Source organism: Eleginops maclovinus, chromosome 6, assembly GCF_036324505.1.
Source record: "Eleginops maclovinus isolate JMC-PN-2008 ecotype Puerto Natales chromosome 6, JC_Emac_rtc_rv5, whole genome shotgun sequence".
Taxonomy (NCBI): domain Eukaryota; kingdom Metazoa; phylum Chordata; class Actinopteri; order Perciformes; family Eleginopidae; genus Eleginops; species Eleginops maclovinus.
In genome coordinates this window covers 4,794,598-4,811,393 of record NC_086354.1, presented here as the reverse complement: position 1 = coordinate 4,811,393, position 16,796 = coordinate 4,794,598, and the positions used below count along the sequence as shown (strand labels likewise).

The following is a 16,796-nucleotide window of genomic DNA, read 5'->3' as shown; positions in this document are numbered from 1 at the left end:
GCTTGCCACAGGTGGAGGTCATGTGCAGGGTGTGGCTGGATTTAGAGGCCTCCAGAGAGACGTCTCCTCTCAGGGATGGAGTCCACAACGAGCTCAGAGAGCCGGAGGCCTTCACACCGCGCTTCCCAAACACGGCCCAACCTCCTGCCTGGGGGAGGGACAGGAGGAGGTAAACAGACAATGGAATCTTTAGGTACAATTGTTTCTTAAGACATTTAATTATTGACATAATAATTATTTTCCTTAATATTTGCAACCTTTCTAGTATATTCTTATATATATATATATATATATATATATATAATTTTATTTTTTTGTGTGACCTTTATTATTAATTTATTTTTATTGTGTTTTTTTCTATTACCTCGGTCATATAAAAAAAGGAAAAGTAATCTCCTCTTTTCTCAATCAATGAAATTGTATTTATATAACCTATCTCAATTATACATTTGTGTCAGTGGGCTTTATAGTGTGTACAGCATGGAATACCCTCTGTTCTTAGACCCTTGCAGTAACAGGGAAAATCCCCCCAAATAAACCCACAAATAATATGGAAAAAATGGGAGAAACTTTTGGAGAGCAACAGAAGATGTATCCCTCTCACTGGACCAGGTGTGTATAGATTAATAAAGATAATAAAATGACACAATCATTTCACAAATAATACAAATGATGATGTGAAGGTATATAAATAAGATAGATCCAGGATGTCATAATCTCCCAGGTGTGTTCCCCTCCCCTGCTCACCTGGATGTATTTAGCCGCTGCCGTGTGGATCTCCAGGCGGGCCTCCCTCTCCCTGCCTCGGTCCCTGTAGAAGGCCTCCAGCATGAGGTTACGGATGTTCAGCCACTTGCTAGCAGTCAGCTCTGAGGTCAGCTGGAGCGAGTGGCGCTGCTGCTGGGTCACTCTGTGTGAGGTGTACACGTACAGCCACGGCGTGTCCATGTTAAAACTACCTGGACGATAGTAAGAGAGACGTGATTCTGACCGGTGCCTCACTGCCATCACACATTCCAATTACAATTAGTGAGAAATTGAAATGAAGATAATAAAAAAATATTGATTATATATTATGTTCTTAAATCAAAGATCTTGTTTTTTTTGTTGCTTTGAGAGTGTCACTGTTTTCAGTCGTGCGATAATGTATGATACTGTACAATTTACAGTGGTTTAAAGTAACTAACATCAAGAACAGGTACTGTTCTTAAGTACAATTTTGAGGTACTTGTACTTTACTTGAGTATTTCCATTCCACTACAATTCAGAGGTAAATGGTGTACCTTTACTGCACTACATTTATTTAATAGTTTAGTTACTTTACAGATCTGGATTGATGATGGTAAATATAATCTGCCCTTAAATCAGACTTTAGTTCACCTGCAGTAAATCCAGCAGCTACCCTGCAGTATACAAAGTCATTCATACTAGCTGCACCTTTACCAGCTCTGAGAACACTTGAATGATCAATAATTATAAAACATATCAGAGATATTATTATGAAATGGACCAATCAAACAATGATTACTTCTTTACTTTAAGTATAATTGATGCTAATACTTGTGTACTTTTACTTTTCTAACATTTTGAATGCAGGACTTTGTATTCTACACTCTGGTACTTCTACTTTTACTCAAGTACAAGATCTGAGTATTCTTCCCCCTTCTGACAATATACTATATACAAGATACATACAAAAACAAAATGATATATGATATTTGATATACAATACAATATAACTTACGATATATGCTATAATAAACGATACGATATACGAAAACGATATAATAAACTATTAAACACGATACGATATGAGACAAAGTAATACAACATTTTAGTATAAAAGACAATGATGCAATGAATCCTTTGTTTAAAGACCATTGAACATAGGCAGCAAGGTTAACTCTATCTATGTTAAATTAAATATAGCTGTTTTACCTTCCCATTTCCTCTGCAAGGTGTCTTTGGGAGGGCTTTTCCAGTGCAATCCGGCCACCAGAGGCATCAGGTTGTTGTAATGGATTTTGAGATGAGTGCTGCTCTCTGAGCCCAGGTGTTTCAGGTGAGAGTGCAGCAGCTGAGTCCGGTAGTTCAAATTCTTCTCTGGGACCTGGAGACTGAACTGGGATCACATGAGAGGAGAGATGTTACTGTACTTGACAGAAAGGATGAATTTCATGCTTTAAAAAATCAAGAATTATCTTATAATTTGTGTGTTGGTTTGGAATAGTTCTGTTTACCTCCAGTGTGTAGCTGGTGTGATTTTGTGTGGATTGATTTTTAAAGGAATGGCTCAGTAGAAGTGTGCGTTTGTTGTTGATCTCGTCCCAGTGTTTGCCGTAGCTCATGTCAAGGGACGATTTAATGTGGACGGGGCTTTTCTCGTGGCGGAGGTGGATCTGCAGACACACAGAAAACAGAAAGCACAGAGCTCTGTTCAGAAGCTATATAATAACAAATACGCTCAGTTTCGTATTTAAAGGATATTTTTTTGTAATAATATGAGGCTCTTATTCATCGTTAGTGTATTATTACCTGATATGAAGCTGGCGGTCAGCCCCCAGATTAGATTAGTAAACTGGCATTACATAACAGACAAAAAGCAATAGTCAAGTTTCAATCCCATTTTTTTCTAAATTTAAACCCAATTTTTTGTAAATAGCTAAATAAAATGCGAATGAATACTTGTTTCCACCAACTACCATTGGGCAATTATAAGTAGGTCTTAAGTAAGCAAGTGGAGGTACCATTTTTCCAATCGGGACAGTTTTGCAATATTTTAAGATTTATTCGGCAGTTCCACTCCACATTTTTCTATACAAATAGTGCATAAAAAGAGGTATATTGAAACAGCAGTTTACCTCGCAGGACAGAGAAGTTTTTGGTGTTGAGTCTACCACTTAGTTTGTTTGTTTTATTGTTTGACTTTGGTTTAGCCCAACAAAAGGAAGTCACGCTACGGTAGAGAAAAGACTTCCATGATCTTGGAGGTTTGGCAATGTCTTAGATAACAGTTTTCTTTTCCTGGTAAACAATATAGCATACACTTAAAGCATTATTCATTTTATTAAGTGAGCTTTTCTTTTAGCTGGCTAAAATACATTTTGCACCTGCCTCTGTCCACAACAACACATTTTCCCCCACTGCTGTCTGACCACCGTCCACTTTGGGTAATACGCCAACTTTGTATGAGTGACTCACAACCCCACTTCAAAAAGTCCAGACTACCCCTTTACCAACTTGTGTGAGGTCACACACTGTGGGTTTCTGTCTCCTGGTACCTTGTGGTTGATGGGAGCCGTGTTGGAGCAGTAGAACTCATGTTCTGCTCTCATGGTGTATGTGAGGTTAGAGTCCCTCTCCCTCCTTAATCTCTGAGACATGTAGCACTCCTGACGAAGGTGCCGGGCATCACCTGTGCAGGGGTCGAATGTCATAAGAAAGATAAACTGAAGTTTTTGTGCGCTACATAATATCCCTGAGGGTGAGAAACTTGCTGCGAAACAGCTCCATTTCCTCCAAACATTAACAAAAGCCATTTTTAAGGTTGATTTGTTTGCAGTAAGGCACAAAAGCAATTTGTTAGTGGTGCGTCAAATACCTGTATGTGACGTTTTAAAAATCTCATAAGGATTATATCTTTCCAAACTGATGCAAATTTTGATTCATCTAAAATGTTATAAAAAGGATATTGTGTAGGCAGATGGTGGACACAAAAGAGACATGCTCCTGCTGAGTTTTCTCAAATACAGAAACAAAACACCAGAGTTCGGTCGGTGTTAGTTTGTATTTTTATTGAGGGTGCTTAAGTATGGCTTCAAACCTTTATAGTTTTTAGTCACTCACCTCCCAGGCCATATTTGAGCCTGAGCGCGGAGCTCCAAACTGAGCTTTTCTGCTCCATCAGTCCCAGCATCCTTGTGCCCACCACCCCAGGTAACAGGAGCTCCGCCTCCACAGAGTACTGCCTGCTGCTGGCATCCCGCCGGCGCTCCAGGGACACTTATGAGAGGAATGAACACAGCTTAACCACATGTCAAATGTGAACATTGTAAACAGCATAAGACCAACTTCTAGCGAGCCCTTGACCTCAAGTGTCATGTGAGTTAGTCACCAAATGGGGTAATTTTTATAATTGTAGGGAAGTGCGGTTAACCTACATTACAACAACCAGCAGGGGGCGACTCCACTGGTTTAAAAAAAAGACTTCTGTACAATGTTTAATTGTATAGAAGTCTATGAACAAATTTAAATCTTGAATATTGATATCGTATAGTGTTTTAGTTGCATACCCGATAGTGAGGCAGTTTCTCTAAACACGTTCTTCACAGTGGCGGAGAAGCTGGTCTTCCTGCCCAGTCCACGGGTAACATTGGCAGAGAGGATCATGGGTAGTGCATCATCGGCCATTTTGGCTTCAAGGTGATAGCGCGTCCTCTGCTCAGACAGCAGGGTGTGAGTGTCCACCAAACCCTAAAAATGAATTAGTTAACTTTTTTGACAGGAAGTTACATTGAAATTGGACATGGTCACATTACATAAAACATCTCAATAATTACCATAATGTAATAATGAACACCATCAATTATAAGCTCCAGCTTGCCTGACTTAACGTTCCTCTCTTGTTCAAATTGTCCTAAAAAACAACACATTTTCAGTATTAAAACCTGAACCTGAACCTGAGTGTTTTTTCCCATAATTCCCCTCTGCGGCTGACCTTGTATGTCGATGGTTTTCAGAGGGTGGATGATCCTCAGCAGCAATCTGTGAGGGTTGAATGTCAGGTCAAGAGACATGTCCCTGGGGATGGAAGACTGAGGTGTGGCCAGGAGGAAGTGGATGGAGGCCTCTCTGGGGAGCCAGGTGCCTCTCTGAAACACAAGTTGTGAGGCTAGATAAAGAGACCTCAAACAGGGGAATACAAAGAACTTAGCTTCTTTTTTTCCTCACACCTGAGGGTGCAGTGAGTATGCGGCTTCCAGCAGGTAATAATGGAGACCTCTGTCTAGCTTCAGCAGGCGGAGGGAGAGGTGGACGGGTCCTGGAGCAGGAAGTGAAACCCCTGTGGCAGCTAATGGGTACGAGGTATTGGAGCACAGCTGCCAGCCGACCATCTTGGACCCTGCAAAGAAAGCAGAGAACATCACAGAATTTAAATGTTATCATCTGATAATCGCAGAAAGTTAGCCGACAGCTAAAGTCCTTCATCGTCCCATCCCTGCTTCTGTGTATAATGTATACATCTATACAGAGTGTCGGAGGACTCACATGTCTTGGGGGTGCAGGAAGTCTTCTGCACTCGACTCTTTGGCCCCCTGATCTCCTCTCTGTGGTCTCCACTGAGCTGAAACACTCTGGAGCTGGTCAACACACAAATACACACACTCTTCAGGTAACTCATAAACACTGACTATAAGACACGAGGTTTAGTTTTTTGTGTTCAATTAAAATTCACTTTATTCGCACTCTATTTTAATTCAAAGAAAGAAAGTATTTACAAATAAGTGTAAAGTTGCGTGCAAATAAGTGTCAAAGGTAGTTAAAAATATTTCTTAAATATTGAACCAATTTAACAATTACATATTTAAAATCTAATCCAAACAGCATCTCTAGGTAAAAAAAAATTAATCCATTGGTTTCAAAAAAGAAATCTGGTTGTATAATAGTCTATGAGAAAAAGGACATTACTTCTCACTTCATTTATTACCCCAGTCAATATTTTCCTAATCATTTTATGGTCTCAATCTTAAGTTTGTAGACTTTTTCAATATAGCGTGATGTTCATTTAGTAAAGTTGGGTCCCGCTTAGAGTGAAACAGGCGATAAAGCAGGAAATGCTTTAGGAGCGGCCTCCCTGATTGGCAGATCTCTACCACATTGTGCAGTTAGGGTGTTTCATTTTACAACTTCAACTTTTTATAACATGCGTTTACAGTTTCAGAAAGTTGATTGTTACTTTTTGGATGCCAAAATATGTCAGCATTTTGTTGTACTTAGCTTTACCCTCTTGTACCACTTCTAAAAGATTAGACACACATAATAAGTCTGGCAATAATCCACTCTTACCTGAGAGAGATGATGTCCATGATGTCCTCTGGTGTGTTCAGTGTGACCCTGACATCACGCCCCTCCTGCAGCTGAACACTACCATCCAGACTGGTGGAGCTCCTCAGCTCAGAGACCCAGTCCACTGCAGCCTGACCCAGCACACCGTCAACCCCCATCCTGGCAGACAGCCCCACGTAGGCACTGGGAATACAGACAGCAGTTACACTCTACAGTTTATAACCAAATGTCAGAGTTGAAGACCCTGTAATATTATATGGAAGTACATTGATTTGATGTATCCGGTCAGGGAGAAATGAGAGGTATCCCTGTAGTTGATGTTGCCCTTCAGACGCAGTGACAGGAGGGAGGTCATGTTGATGCCCAGTTTGACAGGCAAACCGGATAGAGACGGTAAAACCAGCTCGTCTGTCATCAGCACGGCCCGGTGGTTCAGCTGGACCTCCTGACCCTGGAGGACAGAGAGTGTGTGAGAAACTGAGAGGAGAGTAAACAGACTGAGAAAATATCAAGTCAGCCTTAGAATATGGACTGAAGTTAAATCTGGAGGATAACTGGTAGGATACTGCTTTTATCTAAATTCACCAACTCGTTTCCAAAGGTTGGTCATCATAAATGTATCCAGGTTTTATTTTGCAATCTCAACCCATTTGTGGTATTCTTATCATATATGAACCTGCTTTTGGCAGAACTGCTATGATAAGATGTCAAGTAGAAGTAATCAAAACTACCTTGTATTGCCATGTTTGGGTTGACAAAAAACTACAACCATAACACCTCCAAGCGTCTAAATATTTTAAATTTCACTACTTACTGGCAACACGCCATCTTTTTCTTTATTGGAACTCTAATAAAAAAACCTTTATAACTTAGTACTTGAATGTTACGTCCTTTCTAAAATTGAAGATAAGATATTTGGTGAAAGAAAATTCTTATAAGATATACTCAATAATTTATTTACTAAGTTTTTACACATTGTGTTGTTTCAATATTACACAATTTTAATCTCATTACACACTGAAGTTGGAAGACACATTTTTGAAATAAATAATGGGACCATCCAAAGAGCACATAAATGCACCATTAGCCTTGGTGGAAGTCTTGGCTCTCTGGGTTCCATTCTACTTTCTTTTTTTTAAAAATTCTTTCTTGTGTTGTATTTCTTTTTTTATAGGGGTTTTCTCTTGGATTTTTGTAGATTTTAACTTTGAATAATTTGTATACAAATGTAAAATGCATTCCTTGTTCTCATTGTAATCCATTGAGATAAACGTTATTTTAATTTAATGTTTGTATCATTTTATATCATTGTTGAACAGACATTTTCCTTTTCTCTTAAGCCATGTCTTTAAAAAAAATATTTAAGACTAGCTACTGTGAGTAAACCTTGAGCAGTTTGACAGCCAGTCCGGTGACACTCAGCGACAGATGGTCCAGTTGGTTGTAGAGATCTTCACATGTGAACACGCTGAGCTCATTGCCAAACACCTTCACACCGACCCAACACTGGGGCCTGTTCTCCTCTGATCTCCTCCTCCCAAACAACTGGAAAAGACAAATTTATGAACAGCCTCTAAAATTACTTGTTCCAAGAGAGCTGAGGCAAGCAGTCAGTTATTTGATTGGCAGAGACTTAATCGCCAACCAAGGATTTGATGATTGGCTTCTTTAATGTTAGTATTGATGCTTGAGTTTTTGTTGTCCTTCAATTCCTGTAACTAAATACCTCTGATTTTGAGGCTTTTTATTCCACATTATAAAGGCAAATTTAGGAACTTGGGTCCATTTTATTTTCTAACCATATCATTAATCAAGAAAGTAACCTTTCATTAATCAAAAGTAAAAATAGTTGTTGGCTGCAGCCATATTTTACAAAATGCAATGTAAATGGCCACAAGACCGCTGCAATAACCTCCCCACATCTTTACATCTGTGTATCCCACTTGACCGGGCTTCGTGTTAATCCTGCTGCCTTAACTCCTCTAAATAAAGTAGAGATACTTTAACTGGCCCTCAGCAATCACATTGACCTCACCATGGCCCTGGCTTGGCTCAGATAACTGCTGGTGTCAGATAAACACGCTTCTTTTCCTGCACTACGTCCATCCTCTGTTCTTCTTCTTGTCCTTGGGGCCTCTTTGGACTGCGACTTTGGACTTTGAGCCACGGACTCTCCATCAGAGTTGTGCTGACCGAAAACGTTTTTCAAAAGGGGTTCAGCGTTTTCAATGTGAAGGTCCACCTTAGTTGGGAAACAAATACATGGGTTCAACTTCATTTAGTAGGACTTTATTATAGTTTTAGGATTCAAGTGGACATCAAACTCACTTCCAGAAGGTTGTGGGCTCTGCCATGTAAATACAGTGTAAGGCTGGCAGTGGCAGATCTTGGTAGAAACGATTTGGGAGAGAAAACCAAAGAGGTTTCCACATTTGTAATTCCCATGCCTGAAAGGAATTAGTCGTGTTATATTAAGTTTGTCTTGAATTCTTTATCTGGAATTTGAAACTGAGGGGAAGCCTCACCTGATGAAATAGTGTAGTCTGAATAAGAGGAGTATTTCAAAAACTCAGCATCAAAGTCTCTGCTGATAATGTCATCAGGCAGTGACTCGATTAGGGCCTGCTTCATGGGGTCCTCGCTTCTCAGAACATTAGTCAGGTGACTCCACACATATGAGCCCACTGAAGATCAGAAGAGAAACAGCTTTTAATGTCAATCAAGGTAAGAAAATTCTAAAAAGGGATATCCTGCCTTTTACTTTACAATTCACTATCGCAAATTTGTGAATCAAATCTCTGAGAATGTCTTTGTTCTTCCTTGCAAATGTAGGACCCTATAACCTCAGATGTTCAAGCTTTTTTTGTGGATCTGTGAGTTTTTTCTAATAAATGTTTAATTCTAACAGCAGAAAGTATCACAATTTGTTAGTTGCTCGGACATGAAGCAAATATTAATTTTGTTTGCTTTTAACCACTTTGCATAAGCAGATAAACCAGAGTTAGCTTCATAAAACACAACCTAAAATTATCGGAGAAAGTAATTTGGACATACATTGGTTCAATCACTTATACAAATTAGCAATTCTAGCAACACAGGAATAGACCCCTGGGGTACACCAGACTGTATTTGCTCTTTGCGGTAATGGCAATGCAACCTCTCGAACAGTGTTATTTATTGCAAAAATAATATCCTAGCCATACGATTGCTGTGTTGAGAAAACATACTTCTGCAGTTTACACTGTAAAAGTTGTAATTCAATTACACAAAATGTTACACAGAACAAATACATTGTTTCTGATCAAGTTATAGTGAGATTTAATCTGTCAGATTAAGCAAAACCATGTACCCTAATGGACTTTATAAAAGTAATACTGATGTCTGGACATAATAAAGTTGGAATTAAAGTAAACAAGTTTAATTCTATATACACATTCTTAGTATTTTGGGGAAACATGCCAGCAGACAATGGTCTATAATCATTACAAAAAATCATCATCTTTGTTTACAAAAACAAAGAAACAAAAACAAAAAAACTTTTTGGAGATGGTCTTGTGACCAAGACCATCTCCAAAAATTAAGTGGCTTGTAAAAGGAACACTTCATCCGTTTGATAATGAAAGCTGACTTTATTTTATTAATATCAAAATGGCTAAACATTTTTCAGGAGGAAAAGCTTCTATCTACCAACCAAAAAGGTTTGAATCAGACCTTGGCTGGAGGTCTCGTTCCTCAGTGTGGTCTTCACCACTTCAAACACGTCCTGGTCGGGGCAGTGCATGAACTGCTGGTATGCAGCGATTCTGACCTCGGGGTCCTCCTGGGAGGAGCGGTACAGCTGCAACAGCACAGACCTCTGAGGGAAGGAAACTGCTGTCAGTCACTCATGTTAGACAGCTCAGCACCTCTTCACCTCCACCTCTTCTCATCATGAGTCAATTAGACAGTTAGCCAGATAGATATGAAGAGCTACTTTTTTGAAAGTGACTGAACCGTACGTTGAAAAAGGACTGTTATGTAGAGTTCCCTATTTCACAAATTTAACTGAATGATTTCAATATAAACTTAAATATTATTTAGAATCAACTCACATCAGAAGCGTATGGTTAGCATTTACCGGTAAGATACAGCATGGGGCATTTAGCGCAACCTGCATTGAATTCCGGGCATGAGTCCTTTTTCTTATAAACAATTTTTTCTCCCACCCATTTTAAAACTGTCCTTTGTCATGAAAATGCTAAAAGCTGTAAAGATAACCTAATCAACTCACATCAGCTGAGCAGGGAAACCGTCTGAAGGATTGGATGGCGGCTAGTCTCAGCTCAAGTGCAGTTGAGGGGCTTAGCATGTAGCATTTTAGCAGTGGAATGAAGGTTGGAGCAGACAGACCAATGTTTCCCACAGATTTCAATGCATATAGAAGCTGTTGGAGTCAAAATATACATTAATATTAGCCATGGTTTATATGTTAAACAGTTTGAATCAACCGGTTCAGTCAGGTGAATTCATGCTAAGGCAGCTAGTGTGCGTGTCTGTATGAAAGCACCTTGGAATGAGAGGGTTGTTCTTCCTCACAGCCCTCCTTCACGGTTTCCTCAAGCGTCTGTATGAATGTATGCACCTGAGGAAGTTCACTACAGGGGGCTTGAGACTTTTGGCACAATTGATACAAAAGAGAAGATCCAGCTAACAGCGCCTTTGAACGCAGCTCTCGGACCTGCAGTAAGGCCTAAAACAGATAGAAGACAGTATAAACTGAGCCTGAATACAGGAAGTACAATTTATTAGATATCTATGTCATCATTAATGTCACATAGAGGTTCCTACATTGATGGAGTTGATGATCTGTGGCGATGGGTGAGGGATGAGGGCTATGGTGGTGAGAAAAGCGTGAGCCTGTTCCTCCTCCAGCTCTTTGTTCCTCATCAGGTCAGTCAGCAGTATGATGCAGTTTTCAGATCCACATGCTGGTAATGCGTCCAACAGAGGCTGCCTGTCCAACCAATTAATGAGCATCAGTATCTGCTGCAGTAATTAACCTGTGTCATAATGTGGTATTAAAGAAATTAATGTTGTTTCCCTGTTTCCAGTGTTTATGCTAGGCTCATATACAGACAGGAAGGAAGGTATTCATCTTCAATGTTATACTATATTTGTCAATATTGCCTTCATCTCATTTAGTTGTGTCAGTAAGTCATGCAATGAACAAGAAATCACAAAAAACAGGACTGCCGGACTGTACTGAAATGAGATTTCCATAATCAGACTGTATATGACTGTACCCATTCACCTAATTTGTGTGGTTACATTGATTCTTCATGTTTTTTTCAAACTGGGTGTTTTTGACTATTTACTGTTTTATTCCGTTATTGACTACTGACTTTTGACTCCTCATTACCTGCCAGTAGTAGTCACAAGTTACCTGCTTTAGTAGCAAATTACATTACTAGCAATCAGTTTTACAAACCACAATACTGGCTACTAGCCGTAAGAGGGGCCAGTTTTTAGCTTTCACAACCATGCAAATGCAATCCCAAAACCTACAGTGGTGTAGTTGAGTTTAAAGTAAATGCTGAGTTTGAAAATGGTCATGGTCCGAACAAACTACACTTTATGCACCACTTTACTGCCTTGGCCTGATTTGCCATCACAGCACTTTACGGTTGCGCAATTGACATGAAAAAAAGGGACAGATTTTTAATATTGGTTTGGGCAAGGGCCCCATAATTCAGGGGTAGGATGTGGGATAAGAGGGCCCCCCAAACATTACACAAACTGTATGGCCCGATTTGGCCTCACAGCTGGTGTGATCAAATCACAAGATGGTCTTCAAAGGCTTTTGCGGAGGCTGAACCATTAGACCAAAGAAGGGTTTAGTCTCAATTTAAACTGGAATATATGCAGAGTAACCCCATACCTGATATTCTATGATTATGAAGTTAGTCTTGAAACAAGATATTGTATCTTCATTCAAAATGAATACTATGAAAAAATCGGTTTGCTAGATTCTGCATAGACGATACTAAGGAGGAACGTTTAAGTCATCCGTCTCACAGTATTCTCTGATTGAGTTAATTACTGTCCCACACAGACTGTCTTTTGTGAACTTTTCCAATTTGCCTGAGGCTGTGTATTTTCTAATGATAACCAATAAACAAAAGTCTCTCCAGCTGAAATCAAATTTACTGGTCACACAAGGACTTGTTTTCTTCCAAAACAAGTGTGGATATGTCCAATTTAAACTCCAATGTATAGACATTGATTCATAACTGAATGACTAGATATGATGTATGTGAAACACAAAGGAAATACTTACCAGTCGTTGAGGCACTTGAAAGACACTTCTTGCCAAAGTGTCTTGAGTTGAGCGAGAGTCAAATCTCTTAGCTGGAAAGCCAGTTCAAGGAACTCTTGCGATACCTGAGAGCATACCCAAACACATATATGGACTTACATTTTTGGAATCATAAAATGAATTAAACGTCTCTCCATTTTTTAAAAACTATTCCAGCTCAACCAGAACCAATGGCTTCCTGCAGTGTGAATGCATTTTTTATACCTAACAGCTTTTATGTCACAGAGTTTCAGGCTCCCGGTCTGACAGCCTCTTTTAAACACATCCCATGTAAACAAATTATGATGAAGGCTGCCAGATTATGTTTGACTGGCCTGCTGTGTATGGGACACATGAAAATGATTCACAGAAAAGTCTTGAGGGAAGTCAATCCGCTTACTATGACTAGCCAACATTCTGGAAGGGTACGGGCAATCTTGTAACCCATTGGCATTTTGTTCTGAGTGATGTATGTAAAGAGAACTGGATTCAGCATTTGAGGTAGAGATCCACTCATTCCAATCAAAGTTCTGATTGGAGCACAAGGCAAAAAAGTACACCAAAACTCCTGGTGGTGTCCAGCATCAATTGGCCCATATAGCAAGCACACTAAACTTCTGGTTTAGAACTACTCTAACGTAAATGGCTGTAAACAATTTATTGATAGACTTTCCAAACTTCATCAGTCCGAATGAATCAAATTCAGACAATGAAATAAACCATTTTGTGGATGTCATTTTAACCAATGCCAGTCAAATAGAGAATTTATTTTTAGGACCAATGTCATCACGTGAAGGATCTTGAAGAACCCTCTTTCGTGTGGCTTTCATTGTTTACAGTCTATTAACCTTTTGAGAAGTGGGAATAGAGTTGGAGTAGCGAGACAACAATGTCTATGAACATCGTGTTTCACAATTAGCCAGTTTACTAGCACAATTTAAAGTAATAAAAAACGTAATTATCGTCAGATGATAGGCAATTGCTTTTCAACCAAATCTTTTTTTATCTATGTTGCTGTCTACACTGACTTTTTACCTTTAAAGCACGCGCAAACATGATCCGTTAATACAAGGACTACAAACGGAAACCAGAAAGCTCCTGATACCAAAGCCTTGTCCTGTTGATTACAGATTCTTCATGCAATTGATTTTTATAGAGATTAGGGATGCCCTTACTCTATAAGTGGTTTATATCATTAGTTGAGAAGGACTGCTGAAAGAGTAAAGTATGCAAACTGAAACATAAAATAAAGATTTATTAAATATGGATATATTAAGTCCTACCAGCTGTGGGTCTGAGGTGAGGCTACATAACATTCGAAGAGTTTGGCTGGCTTGCTGAGGCGTTGACGCTCTGGCTTTTCCTGGCCTTGCAGCCCCCTCGTCCTCAAACTGCAGGTCAGTCAGAACACCAAGACCTGAGGAATCTGAAGTGAGGATACCAGGCATTAGGATACTTGTCTATACAACATAACAGTTGCTAAATGTAATTACTTATCCTGACCTGCTCCTGGGGGAGTCCCTGGCTGGGCTCTGAGCAGCAGCAGGGTCGACACTGTTTTTGTCTTAACCAGCCCTGTGGTCCCGGACCATGTTGCCATAGAAACAACTTCAGTGCAGTTGACCTCTTCCATCACTGTAGATCCATGCTTCTGAATACAGTTGAGTTCTGATTGCACTGACTAGCAAAGAAAGAAGACAAAACTTGCATCATAAAAGCAGAAATATAATGCAACTGTTGAGCCATATTTCTGATGTTATATTGATGACAGTGGGCTCAGGGTTAGGATTGTGAAGAAAAAGTGTGAACCAGCGTCATTGCCTAATTTCAACTTCCACTTTTTTTTTTATTCAGATAATAAACAGAAGAAAAAGGAATCTACAAGTATAATGTGCCACCAAGGTCAGAGCTAGGGTTTTGTAAGTATTAGCTAGAATAAAAAAAAAACTAAGGTCATGGTTCAGAGTCCAACATGTTGTTTTTAGTTACTTTTCTATTTATCTACAAAAAAGATGGTCTTACAGTCAATGGGCCAGGATTTGGGGGGGGAGGGAGGGGGCGCAAACTGTTTTCTAATTCCCAGAGTGCTCAGAGCTTCTTTTATTTTTGTTCAAAAAATAAAGTGCCACTGTGCTCGACCCTAGTGTCCGGACGGCCCCTATCATTGTCGCTATCTAAGTGTCCTCTGGGTAAAATAAGTAGGGTATCCCTTGTCTAAATGCTGTTTAAAAGCTCCAAAGAAATTGGTGGAATATTGAACATTATCAATTGTATTCAAATATACTCACTTTATTAATATTTCAATCTGGCTGACATATCTACTATGTCAAATTTTACAATTTTAGAATGCAAACTACCCCCAAATTGTAAAAACAACAAACAATAAGAGAAATAAACACCCACACTTCCATCAAAGAGGCAGTATTTGGCTATTTGGCATTTTCCCTTTTTCTGTAGTGTATTATATAGTTTGTGCATGTATGGTTTGCAAAGGCTAAAATTCCTGTGTTCCTCCAGAGGGAGTTATCTCCCACACCTTCCCCCCCTATCTGAAATGCCTCCATTGGACTATTTGTTTACTTAAGTGACTTGGTGACATCACTATGTAACACTTGTGCTTCTATTCCCTAGCACTCCAACATCTATAAGTGGTTGACAAATCACAAAACAACAGAGGGTGAAAAGAGGTGCTGGGAAAAAAGGCTTTTTTTGAACATTAAAGCTTATAAACACGTCACAGTACAGGCACAACCTAATATTATGAACCTCAAAAAGGGCCATTTTAAAAGGACACTGCCTCAGTTTCCACAGTGTCTTTATTCAAAAAGAAGAGTGGTAAACTCACTGTATCTTCAGTTAAAGCTACTGAATGGGGCCAGAAGTTTGCCAGTCTGGCTCTTTGGCACTGTTTTAGATCCCTGCTCTTCAGCAGTACAGGTCCTTTCCTCTCATACTTGCTGCTGCATGTCCCGTATACATCAGTCTGGGAAGAGGGGTTAGAGAAAAATCAGATAATTACCATGTGAGTGCACTACATTGTGGCAAGATGGTGTTAATGACAATTCTTGTTTGTTGCAGGACTAAAGGTGATGTTTTCGGACTAGAAGTACTTATTTTGAAATTTCCATAAAGATAGAGGAGCTGCTGCATACACAGAACAGAGCCCTCATTAACCCTCACCTCTTTTACTAATTCCTGTTTGGAGGCCATGCCGGGATTCTGGAGCATGCTCAGTAGAGCCCTTTTAATGTTGAGGGCCCACACCTGCTCCCCCTCCTGGAGACAGAGGGCCGTGACCTTTCCCCCATGGAGGGAGAACTTGAGGCGCGTTCTCTCCAGCGAATCTCTGGGAAACAAAAACAGCAGATGAGTCCCCCCGGGACCCCAAAACACAGACAAGTGAAGCATCGGAACAGAGTATCACATTCATAGGATAAACAGTTGTGGCATTCCAAAACGAGCTGGACTTTGAATGCTGCACAATGAGGACAAATTAGAGCACATTTAACTATTGAAGTTGTACCTCAAGCTCTTTAAACGTTGCACAGAGTGTTCCTTCTGAGGGGACAGTCGCTTTATCTGTGGATTCCTGATCTGCAAGTGCATAAATCAATGAGTTTCTGCATTTCTCTTTTATTCCCATGAACACTTCTATGAGAGCTGACCTGCATCATGAGGTGACACTTGGAAACCACGTCGATATCAACCACACAGTCCAAAGCCAGTCCATTCCTTCCAGCACTGGAGCCATGAAGGGTTGTGGTAATTGTCGTGCTATACCGGTAAGTATACCTGACACCTCTCTGATAGGACAAGTCAGGGGCTGGAGACCCTTAAGACATGAAATAATAACATTTAAAGAAAAAGAGGGTTTCATTGAGGTGAATCTTGTGGTATAAAAATGTTTATGACAAATCTTACAAATGTAAGTATTTTTCAGTGAGCATTGTATTTGATATAAGCAACAAACTGGTTTCTCACCAGCACAACTTGAATCACAGAGATTTGGCTCCGTCTGAAAGCAATCACTTACTGCATAGAAAATCAGGTAAACAAATCATAAACATAATGCCAAAAAAATAACGTTTCATATTTAAAACTCACCAAATCACTATAATCAACCCTCATGGTATCTCAACTCTTAGTCAAGTAAACTCCGCTTTTAATGGAAAATTAAATAGCACACCATGAATGAATAAATCCCACAACAAAAGACGCAAAACTCACCATGTAGCAGCAGAAAAAGAAGATGCAGATAATTGAATAGTAATACGGACATAGCCATAGCAGCCCCTCTAGTAACTTCAGGTTTTGGCTTCCTCCAAGCCTCCTCCACATGTAAGTGGGATGAAAACCAAGCACTGTTCACACCACTGAATGACCAGGCCTGTATGTG

The 16,796-nt window shown here is 39.7% G+C and overlaps 1 protein-coding gene across 1 annotated transcript; it reads right to left on the bottom strand.

Moving 5' to 3' along the window:
* Window positions 1–41: 41 nt before the first annotated feature.
* LOC134865983 (apolipophorins) lies at window positions 42–16,435 on the bottom strand. The gene is made up of 29 exons (XM_063885864.1): window positions 16,382–16,435; window positions 16,066–16,232; window positions 15,924–15,994; window positions 15,581–15,746; window positions 15,246–15,383; window positions 13,904–14,081; window positions 13,684–13,826; window positions 12,383–12,486; window positions 10,894–11,059; window positions 10,613–10,795; window positions 9,778–9,922; window positions 8,592–8,750; window positions 8,395–8,513; window positions 8,102–8,308; window positions 7,453–7,611; window positions 6,333–6,517; window positions 6,067–6,249; window positions 5,269–5,360; window positions 4,953–5,122; window positions 4,718–4,871; window positions 4,560–4,636; window positions 4,293–4,473; window positions 3,847–4,002; window positions 3,282–3,415; window positions 2,241–2,399; window positions 1,939–2,122; window positions 748–959; window positions 490–505; window positions 42–148 (listed from the first exon to the last, which is right to left on the bottom strand). The coding sequence occupies exons 2-29, from the start codon at window positions 16,072–16,074 to the stop codon at window positions 42–44; spliced, it is 3,957 nt and encodes a 1,318-aa protein (XP_063741934.1). The 5' UTR covers window positions 16,075–16,232; window positions 16,382–16,435.
* Between the last annotated feature and the right edge of the window lie 361 nt (window positions 16,436–16,796).